This window comes from Maylandia zebra, linkage group LG10, assembly GCF_041146795.1.
Source record: "Maylandia zebra isolate NMK-2024a linkage group LG10, Mzebra_GT3a, whole genome shotgun sequence".
Taxonomy (NCBI): Eukaryota; Metazoa; Chordata; class Actinopteri; order Cichliformes; family Cichlidae; genus Maylandia; species Maylandia zebra.
In genome coordinates, this window is record NC_135176.1 from 28,481,301 (window position 1) to 28,492,900 (window position 11,600).

The 11,600-nt window shown below is 39.3% G+C and overlaps 1 protein-coding gene across 2 annotated transcripts in view; it reads right to left on the reverse strand.

The window, feature by feature from the left end:
* The window catches only part of castor2 (cytosolic arginine sensor for mTORC1 subunit 2), a 30,560-nt gene extending 20,697 nt beyond the window's left edge, over nt 1–9,863 (reverse strand). The window contains exons 1-2 of one of the 2 annotated variants that reach the window (XM_004551170.5): nt 9,586–9,863; nt 5,387–5,527 (exon numbers count right to left, since the gene is read on the reverse strand). In XM_004551170.5, coding sequence (XP_004551227.1) covers nt 5,387–5,499 — 113 coding nt within the window. In that variant the 5' untranslated portion in view covers nt 5,500–5,527; nt 9,586–9,863. Of the gene's footprint in view, nt 1–5,386; nt 5,528–5,679; nt 5,826–9,585 lie in introns of those variants that run through there. The other variant, XM_004551171.6, reaches the window with a different exon arrangement.
* Nucleotides 9,864–11,600: the final 1,737 nt, after the last annotated feature.

Genomic DNA, 11,600 nt, shown 5'->3' on the forward strand with positions numbered 1-11,600 from the left:
CGCCAATATCCCTACACATTTACATTCAGCTGGAACGCGAGCCCAGAAAGAATTATTTAACATGGTAAAATTATTCTTCCAGCTGCTTCATGAAGGGGTTGCATCTCCTTGTACCATCTCCTTATTCTGTCAGTGTCGTCTGATTGGAGTGTTCATAAGAAGCATTTTTAATCCTGCCTAAAACTAGAAAGACAGTATTGGCTCCATATAAACACAGAGACACTATATCCAAAGACATGGCAGTCTATGAATCCTGCATAGAAATCTGTTGTAGAATAATGAAATGCTAAAGATGACAGCTGCCTTCCTCCTGCCTTTAAGAGCCAATCAACAGCTGAACCAAGAAACATATTAAGCGATCAAGTTGAGTACACAGTAATGGTTCACAACTGTCTCACCTGTGTGGTGGCAGGTGTTTCACTCTGCTTGTTACCCTAGCAGCTTAAGAAAATGTACTTTTTTTGTCCTACTGTATCCTTTACATGACTCTGTGTTTGTTCTTGTGGGATGAGCAGTTGATTGTGTTGGCACTCACTACATTGATTTTAAACTGTGTGCACGCAAGAACGACTATAACTTGATACTATTTTGGCATATGCCAATATTCTTCCAGTGATACGCGGAAGAATACTTTCATATGATTACATCTGAAGATACTTTGCATTTCATTCTACTTACTTCGTCTCAAATATAGAAGCATCAAATTTCACTCTAAAGGAGAACCACAGGGCACTTCCATCAGCTGGCTCCACTGAGAGGTATGTTATGTAATCACCACATGCTGGCATCGAGTTTCTTTCTTAGGACTGCTAGGAGCATGATTGAACGTTTCCAGGACTGCTAGTTTTTCCAGCTTCGGTCAAGTCATAAAATTTGATTAATTTCTAAATAGAGTCAATTTTGTAAATGTGAGCAAAAATAGACAAGGCGAAGAAGATGCGATGGTCTATGAAAAAACTACAGGAAAAGATTGGATTAAAACTTTTTAGTTCTCAAATCTGGAAATCATTTACGCATGCATGCATATTATGTTCAGTGGAAGAAGGAGGCACAGCAGAGAACTATGATAGGGATGAAAGAACACTGTTGTAGGGGCTTATCAAAGGGGAGGCACGAAGGGGTGCCGAGGTTGCTGCTTCAACAACATTAGGTGGAGGATGGGAGAGTACAGAGAGGATTCATGGGGAAAGCAAAAGAAACAACTACAAAAAGAAACAAATTGCAAAACCAGTGTCCTCTAACGGACACTCGTGTCCTACAGCCAAACAATGAATTTATGTAATCATTAATAGATGGCAACCACATAAACCTCCAGCTTGAAACACAGTGCATGACTTAGGGATGTGCACAAATCACCAAGTACTGTGTACAAGTAAGGCTGAAAAGAGTAAAAGTCCTTTAAGCTATGATTACTCAATCAAATAAAATGAAACTTTAATATGTTCCTCTGTTTCTCTGCCTTCCAGCAGCATTCATGTAGGTTTCCCTCATACACTGGGGAGGAAGTACAGCATCTGGGGGCCTTTGTGAAGGAGATTTTGAGCACCCAGTGCATTTTCTTTTCTGCATTAACTTAAAGTTAAAAATGTCTTTATTTAAATATGGGGGAAAAAACCCGAAGACAACAAAAAAATCCAGCACCCTACTGGAAAAACATGTATTATGTGTCAAATTCAAACAAGTATAGTCAGCTTTTCTTACTCAAAAATTTCACCGCTATGTCAACACACATACAAGCACAGTTTGAGCTTGTTGTTGTATGTGAGTGTGAGTCCTCAGTCACATGGGCTTCGAGACTGGTTGTTGACCACTTGGCAACCACCGGTTGTTAGGGAAAAGATGTATTCCTCAACTTGTTGCGCATTGTTGCTGTGAAATCAACTGCTAAAACCTTAATTAAACACTCCAGTTGGCAATAGCGTAATTGTGATCGAGATAGAGATTGTTACCTTTCCCACGAAACATTCAGTGTTTGTATGAACTTTCAATGTTGTTGACTGAATTTAAAGTCACATTTTGGGAGTAAATAAGACCTTTTGCTGAAGAAAAGCACTCACGCGTCAGTGGCGTTCCTCTGGGTAATGTGATTATTTTTCTAAATAAGCCGTCTGCTTTTTACACGATTTTACTGCGAGAGATAAATGCATGTGTTCTAAATATTAGTTTGTAAGTACTCCCTGCATCGTCTCTGAAATCTACACCCATGTTTGCAAGAGCAGATCTGTAATCTGAACTCATGCTTGTATTCACAATCCTTAACTGGCTCTCCAACAGGAGGCGGTGGCGGGGGGGATTTCACAACAGACAAGTGCAAAACGCCAAGTTAAAACTGAATGGAAAAAAACAAACAAAACAAAGTTAAGTGAAGCTTCTTTCTTTGCACCCAAACCAGCCGTTTCTGCTGTACCACCAGAGAAAATGGACGAAGTGCATTATCACACCCACAGGCAGCACGCACACAGGAAATGCATGTAACACTCTGCACTTGTGAATACAGTGAGAGAACAGCTCTTTTACATATATCCATTTAGGTGGCTGGAAAATTTGATGAAAATGGAAGTGGACTAGCATTGCTTTTCTTTTTTTCTACTCTTACTGACCTCTCAAAGTCAAAGACATTCATGCAGCACTTCACACTATGATTTTAACTACCTCACATCCACGGCCAATTCAGAATCACATGCGTGCCTTTGGATTGTGGGACAAAGCCTGAGATAACCATGCAGGCAACCTCCAACCAGAAAGCTGACTAGGAGATCAAAACCTAGGACTTTGTTGCTGCAAGGAGACAGTCCCAACCACTGCACCACAGTGCACCATTAACTGGACTGGGCCGAATGAGAATGTCTGATGAGCTTGTCTTACTTCAGATTCTGATTTGGAGCTTGTATAACTTGTGTAGCTCTTTTTAAAATTTGATTATTTTTGCCCCTTTCTAAATCAAATCAAAGTAAAATGAGATAAGTGACAATAATGTGCAAAATCACATGGATAATAACTCCTCTGGCTGTTGCTTTAACTGAAAATATCAAGACAACCTGACAAACAACAGTTAGTTTAAAGAAAACAAACAAAAAGACAAAACCACAGGTGTCATGTTTCCTGACACTGACACATAAGTTCTGCATTTCCTATTTTACCACACCAGTGTGTGGTGGAAACAATGATTACTAAACTAAAAGCTCAAAACTATGACACTGCACTTGAAACAGCTGATTTTTAAGGTAACTAACACTCAAACTGGGGCTTTTGGGGAGCGTCACATGGCTGTAATCATAATCAGTCCACACACAGTAAAGGCAGCGAGTCTCTGTTAGTTTATTTGGTAGGAATCTAGGCATTTCTGACCACATGACTAAGTAAAATCTGTGTCCAAAATCCTATAGGGAGTTTTGTTTGTACAATTCTAACACTTTAAAGTCAACTTTTGCTATGACCACCTTTATTTTTCTACACAGACTGAACTCTCTTAGATAAGTTTTCTTGTCATTTCTTTAGGTAGTCTTCAGGAATAGTTGTCCAAGTTTCCTGAAAGACAATCAAAGCTCTTCTTTCGATGTTGGCTGTCTTTATACCCATTTTTCTGTAAAGATGATCTCACACTGCTTTAGTAATGTTGAGATCTGGGCTCTGGGCAGGCTAATCCATGACTGATAGTGTCCATATGTATTTTTCTATGTGTTTACTGCTCTGACAATGTGTTTGGGATCATTGTCATGCTGAAAAATGAAGCCGTTGCCAATCGGACACTTTTCAGAAGGTATTACATGTTGGATCAAAATCCGATGTTATTTTTCTTCGTTCACAATTTTATCAGCTTTGAGAAAATCTCCAACACCACTGGCTGAAATACAGCCTCAAACCATGACTCCACCATGTCTTAAAAATGGCCTTTGGCACTCACTGTTGTCTCTCTCTGCTGACCTGCATACATATTAATGAAGATTTAAACCAGCATTTTCAAATTTGGTTTGAAAATGGTCACTCCATGAGACCTCCTATGTCAGGTCTTTGCAACTTGTTTTTCATATTTCTTAAGGACCTGACCTTCAGATCATCATCATCAGTTCCTCTGCTATAGATGAACAACGCCGATGTCCAAAGAAAAACTTTGAAAGACCTTTCAGAAAGCCTGCAGAACTACTGCACTGGACCACTTAAAAAAATATAAGGAAGTCTGGCTTTATGGAAGCAAAACATAAAGAAAGGGGTGGCCGAGACTTTTGCACAGTACTGTACGTAGATGTAATCAAAAATGAGACAAGTCCAACAGAGAGGGGCAGCTGGTGATGACATTATGTTATTGAGTCAAAGAGTTGTAGCTATTTGACTGAACTGAGTGGTTGATTAGATTAAGCCACTCTTTGACGCAAGTGTTCCAGCAAAAGTAGCAAACATTTTACAGTCTCAGCTTCCAAAAACACGAGGATTCAATTCCCCCTGTGTTTTACATGTGAATGTAGTATTTGCTGAATTTTGGCTGATGGTTGGTGCATTCCTCCCTGTTCGTACAGACCAATCAACTATTAGATTAAACAAAAGCCTAATCTGCTGATAATGAGAACAACAGCCGCTGCCATGCTCCTTGAGCTAATCTTAATTACATCAGGTAATAATCAGTAATCTGACTGTTATTTTTGTTGTTGTTTTTAATCAGTAACTTCTCAGTAAATAGGGAGACATGATTGCCAGCTCACTGCCACACTAGGTCTGTCTTTCCCTCTTGTAAAATAGCCAGGAAGAAAACACACACACACACACACACACACACACACACACACACACACACACACACACACACACACACGAGTGTGAACTAATTTGCTTAGGCTTATTTTTAACAGAGTGTTAAAAACTGCACAACAGAGCTATGGTAAGTGTACAGGCCTGCTATCCTGTCACTGCCAGGGCTATTTAAATGAAAGTTTCGCCAGGCTGACTGGCTGTTAACATCCACTCAGCTGGACAGGATTCAGCATATATAGAGTGTAAATGTCCTCTGCTGCTTGTTTAAGTTTTCCCTGATGTTGTTATAATAGTCCTGACAGAGGTAAAACACCCCCCCCCCACACACACACACACACAAACACACACTTCTGCTGGCTACAACCCAGCTACAGATGGCACGGAGCTACAAAATGACACTACAGAACAAGGATAGGCCTGGAAACTGGAAGCAGAGACTATTAAACATACAGCCGCATTTGTGAAGGACCTGGCTGGAGCACCAGCGAATACCGCTACCTTCTGTAACACAAGCATACAAGTCCATGCAGCCCCGGGCATTACTTTGCTCTAATGTTAACAGTAAACAGCACTTAGGACAATGGAAAAACATTCAAAGGTTGTGTTTTTACGTGGACGTCACGAATGGGAAGTTACCTACCTTGTTTTGGAGGCCAGGAAGGCGAGTTTTATTAATCCGTGAGTGCAAATCTGGATCCCTTCTTTCTCTATACTCGCCACTTTCAAGCTGTGCTCTAAAATATGAAGCTCCATCTTTTACGTCTTCTCATTTGAGGAAGGACTAAAATGTAAAAAAGAAAAAAAAAGCTAAATATTTTCAAATTAGATGCATGAATAAATAAATACACTCAGAGGGCAGGCCGAGACGTATTTAACAGAGAAAGAAGCAGGGCGACAGGGTGGAATAAAGAAAGCAAAGAGGTAAAAACGGACCTGCTGTCAAACCTCCAACGGAAACGTTGACACTTCCTGTCTGGTGTTTTTCAAAATAAAAGCGCCCGGCAGCTGTTTTTTGTTTGTTTGTTTTTTTGCCAGGGAGAGGAGGCTCCCAAATGTTTTATCTGCCTTAAAAAATATCCATTCCAAGTCTCTGCTAAGTCTTATATTATCTGCTGTTTATATCTGCTGTCTTAAACTATTATTATTGTTGTTATTATTATTATTAGTAGTAGTATAAACATTTGCATAAGTTTCCCATTAGAAATAACTACTACCTAGTTTGTGTCTCTTAGATTTGAGGATTATTATTTTTAATAATCTTGGGAATTGGCTCCAAGGTTTATTACCTCAGTATTCCCAAATATATCGACTCTACCACCTTGAAGGCTCATTGATTTGAATGGGTAAAGGCAGTTTTAATGTGGTTTTCTTTTCTATGCCCTTACTTTGAAGAAAAATGTTTAAACGGAAGTTGCTTTCTAGCCAGCTTCCCTCAGCTTGTCGGCCTTCTTAAATGGAGAGCAGAGGACCGCTGCTCCCCGTGTTTGCTCTCCGACTGGAATAGTTAGCAGCTGGTTGGAGTGAAACAAACAACTTGCCATTCAAACGCAGGGGGCGGGGCTGCAGTGTAGCGCGGCAGTATGGGATTTGTAGTTTTTGTCCGCAAGGTACAATAAAGGGTGCCGCTACAAAGCAGAATAAACTACAATGATTAGTGGGGGATTTTTTTTGTCCGTGTGAGACTGACCAGGAGAACCACCGCTGCCACCAGTATGTGCTTCCAGCAGCAAAGCCTCCAAATGCAAAATAACTTCTGTATGTTCTAATGCAAAGATATGTTGTATATTTTATATGTATGTAATATAGGAGCATATATAATAAAAATACCTTTGTTTTGGAATTTTCCCATAGATTGTTTGATTGCCATGTTGCTCTTGTAATGGCTTTCTGTGCACACATTAAGTCAGTACTAATGCATGGAATTAAACAGCACCAACATAATAAAATCTGAATAGAAATAGTCCTTTAAATATGTACAACTAAGAAGCTGCATTTTCAAAATGTGTTCAAATAACTGTGGAAAAAGTACTGATTAAGAAAATTCATGATATCAGAGTTTTATAATCTGCTTATATCCTGTTCATCAGAGTTCACGTTATGAGTTAAATGCTTGGAACAAAGTAAGGAAGCTTAAATCTCAGCAGAGGGTTAACTCTTACTCAGATTATAAATACACAGCCCAGAATAACACACTAGAAAGTGTTAATGCAATCAACTGTAACTTCTTTATATTTTTAAATATACCAGATGTACATGCACAGAGGCTAAAAGAACTCTGTTTCTCTGTGTTTGAAAATATTTGGGGAGGAGTCGGCACGACCAAAACCTATTTCTGCTTGGACTAAATGACATAAATATAAAAAGGAATCAGTACTTTTTAAATGTCAAAAAGCTCATAGAAAAATAAGACAAATAAGTTAATGCGACCTTTGGGTTTTGGACCCTGAGTTTTGAGTTTTTGCGAGTTGACATTTTTGGATTGTGAGAATGTTTTATGATTAGGTGTTTTCCTTGTCTATTTGAAATATGGGGTTGTCAGCTTTTTTGTTATTTATTATTACCTTTCTTGTAGCCTATTTAAATTTTGCTTATTTATTAAAATCCTGCATTTTAGGTTTTCCTTGGGGTCGAGGTTTCTGTTCTTTGGTTAGCCAGTATTTCGTTTCCAGGCTTTCTTTCTATGTTCCTTTGTGTAGTACTTCTGTCCTCCCTTGTGTCAAGTTAGCCCCTCGTTCCCTGTTCAGTTGCGTCTTCCTATTTTATTTTGATAACTATTGTTCTATGGCAATTGTGTGGTGTTTACGTCTATCCTTTATATCTGTTGTTTCCAGCTGTGCGTCCCACCTGTTGTCTCCCCTCTTGTATACATTGTCTCTGACTCGCTCTGTTCATGGTTGCGTCATCCCTCTTTGGTCATGCCTGTGTAAACCTCAGCTCTGCAGCTCTCATCTCTGATTTCTATAGTGTGTTTGAATCTCCTGGTGGGTTTGTATTCCCTGGTGATGTGTAATGTTTTGAGTCACGTGATTTCTTCCCTGATTGAAGTGAACAATCACCTTTAAATGCTTGCTCTAAGTTACTCCACCCTCCTGTGTTCTAGACTTGGACTGTCAACAAATATCTCACACAGCCATACTTGACGTAATCACGGCCTCATTCACTTGTTCTGACATCTCTTTCGAGCTCCTATTAAGAATTCCAGTGAAAGTCTGCAAAATCCAAATCCAATCCATCCCAGAGGTTTAAATGATTCGATCCTATAATGTCATTAAAAAGTGTTCCTTTCATTTATTTATTTTTGGGCAGTGTACTAAGGTGTGTTTTTCCGCATTTTCAAAACAATAATCTAACCTCTTTATTCTTGAGGTGTATCAGAGGCAGTTTTGTTTGCATGGAGCATTTTATGTCTTACATTTATTGCTCCAGTTAATTCATTCAGTTTTATTTTCCCATGTAAAATGTAAGGTGAACACATTGCTATTTGTTGCCATGTATTTCTTTGTCTTAAGTAGCCTTTCTCAGCTTCCTCATTTCGTAACACTAGGTATCTTTTGAGTAGCAGTAAGGGGCACTCAGAAGCTTCCCGTTAGTTAGATTCACAGTAATTGTTGAATTTCCAGCGCTTGAGTTCATAAGCGTGAATGGTTACCCCTTCCTGGGAGGCTGCAGTGGAAACTTGTATTCACAGCTATGCAGGGTGCAATTAAATTGGACTGCACTGCGCTTTTTGAGGAAAAACAACTTTTGATGTCGCATCGCCTGCTTCAACAAGTTTTTTACATATATGGGTCATCCACATACAGCCTGGTTTTTGTTCACTGTCGGCGTGCAGGATTGTGTATTTCAGCAGATGCTATTATACCTGTATCACACTGATTCACTCCGATTTATCAGCTTGATACATGCCTGCTTTGCTGCCACTGATTCTTCTTTGATCCACACCAACCCTTTGGATTACCTACTAGATAAAAGCAGCCGATTGCTCTGGACCCCTTGTGGCCTTTGAAACCCCACGTTCGTGTTGTCTCATTAGGTTTTCGAGGCTTTAATTAACAGCGCACTTGGGTTTTTGCAGTACTAAAATACAATAATCTGGGTCCCACATTGTGAGCTCTGTGTCTACACTAATCTTAATTATTTTAGTATGATCATGACAAAAACTTTGAGTCATGGAATTTATGTTGATGTTCAACATCTTCATCCTACGATGTGAAACAAGCCCAGATGTCGACAGACGCGGCTCCTCCCTCAGCATGGTTTTGTTGGAGGTTTCTTCCTATAAAAAGTGAGTTTTTTCTTCCCACTGTCGCAAAGTTCTTACTCATAGCGGGTCATCTGATCATTGAGGGTTTCCTCTGTAATATTGTAGGGTCTTTACCTTACAATGTAAAGTGTGTTGAGGTGACTATTGTTATTCAGCACTATATATATATATATATATAAAAACAATTGTATTAAAAAAAACTAAATAATGTGTTACATTTTAAGACACGTGCCTCATTGGGTCAGGGATAACACATCTTGTATCAGTTTTGTTATTACATAACACACTTGGATTCGCTTTTACTCACAGGGCATTTTTGTTTATGAAAATTTGTTTAAACATAGGAAAAGATTTGGGGTGTTTTAGGTTAATCCTGCATGTTAAAAAAAGAGAACCCAGTGCCTTTAAATGTGATGCCAAAGGGTCCTTTATGAGCCTCATGCAAGAGAGAGACCCTCCTCTATTTTGCCCAAACACGGGAGGACTATGGTAGATGGCCAAGGAACCTTCTGTGTGAATTTAAGATGTTGGTAACTGGATAAAATTGCAGTATTTCCGTGGGAATGAAAACTCACCTGGATTACTTGTTGCAGTCTCACCATGGCCAGCAGCCCAAGACGATAACCGAGCCTCAAAAGCCCCAGATCCCCATCCAGCAGAGCAGGAGTTCAGCTCAGCTTGTAACAGGATTTTTTTTTGCCTCAGAGCAAAATAGTTTAATTTGACAATACCGGTAATCAAGTCCAAGGTCTTTTGTGCATGAAAGTCAATGAATCAAATGAAACTAATTATGCTCACTCCCAATACTTTTATTCTTAGATTCTATTGCAGTAGCTTTTCATGACTCAGAGTTCAAATAATCCTTATTTATCATACTCTGGTGTTTCTCCAGAGTCTGAAATAAGGTATCTCCCCCCTCTTGTACACTAACCATTTTCTGATTGGCTACCCTTTGTAAACAAAAGATTTGAACCACAGGTGGGTGGTGCTTCTGTGCTCACAGTCTTTAACAATCTCTTATCTCTTGTGACTGAAGAGAGGAATCTGATCTCTGAGTGTTTGGCTCTCAAACTCACACTCAAGTCATTATTTGAAACGTTGACTTTATTTAAAATGAACAACCACGATTGTAACAGTATGAGATAAAATGCAGCATGATAGGTCCAGACATTCTTCTGCAGAGCAGGGGTCTGTTAGCATCACAGTGAAGGTGTTCTACAAGTGTTGCTGGAGATTCATGCATTCCCAATCCAAAACTGTGGGACTATCTAAAATTGTTATAATCATTAAAATTCAGGTTAAGGACTTGAACAAGTGTCTTCCTGTCGATCATATTTTGAGTATTTTTCCCAGGGGAAGAACCTGTGTGCTAACTTTAAATCCCTGCTTCTAAATCTCAAGCCTCAAGCAAGCAATCTTGAAGAGCTTTTTAATCCTAATTTGAATTTTGACTGTGACATCCCCCCAAAATCCCCCAGATTCCTTAGCATTTGGAAATACCCCAGCATATTCTCACTGATATACCCTTTAAATGTAGTTTTTCTTGGTTTTTTTATTACATAAATAAGTACAAGGACCTATCTTCTAGCACTATATCCATCCCTTTGCCTCAAAAGCAGCACGTTCTGATTTTAATTGGAAGTTTTAGAACCACTTCCCTGACGACAATTCTTGTCTGATAAATCTTGGAAGCGCTCTGGTGTTAATTGCCTTTAGCTGAGGGCCTCTGACGCTACAGTATTTCCAGCCAAGGCTCTAATTGTAACAACAATGAGCTGTAACATCCCACAACAAAGTATTAATTAAGCAAACAAGGACAGGAGCTCTGTTGCTACAGCAGAGAGATAACAGACACTACAGTGTCAACATATTTGAACTGGGAATAAAAAGTATCCCCTCTGGGACAAGGAGCTATTGTACAGCTAATCCTCTTTGAAAGCAAACACATGTCCATACAAATAAATGCACAATTATGTGGTCAACTGAAAGGCTAGATACTCAGGTCTTTGGATTTTTTCCTATTCAGATCATGTTTATCTAAATAGAAAATAATTTCGGTTTTTTAGGAACGCCAAAAAGTGTCTCTTGTCCTCCAGTTTCCTCGGGTCTTTTAAGGACACACAGTGTTGAGATATACCAGCTTTTTGGTTAGATGGACTGAACGGGGTTCTCGACTGGCATCTATGGATAGCCCGCAGCAAAAAAAATTTCTGGCACAATCTATGGATAGCCCCTCTACCTGCAGAGACTGTCTATTATCAGATAAAGGTACAGTCCACAGTGTGTGGAACAGCCGGTCTGAGAACTACTCTTAGTTTTCCTCTATGACTGAACCAGGATCTTTCACTGATAGGTAAATGTGTAAAGCATAGAGCCACTAAGAAACTGGGTAAAAATGATTGAAAAAGCAGCCAATGTCCGAAAAACAAAAACAAATTATTGCTCAAGACCACTTTAAGACATTAAAGTCTAGCTCTTTGGAAGTAAAAGACAAATAGACATCTGTTGGCAGCCATGGCACAGGTGGTAGAGCTGTTACTCCACTAATTGTTCATGATCTGCTGCCACTGGTGTGTATAAATAGATACAT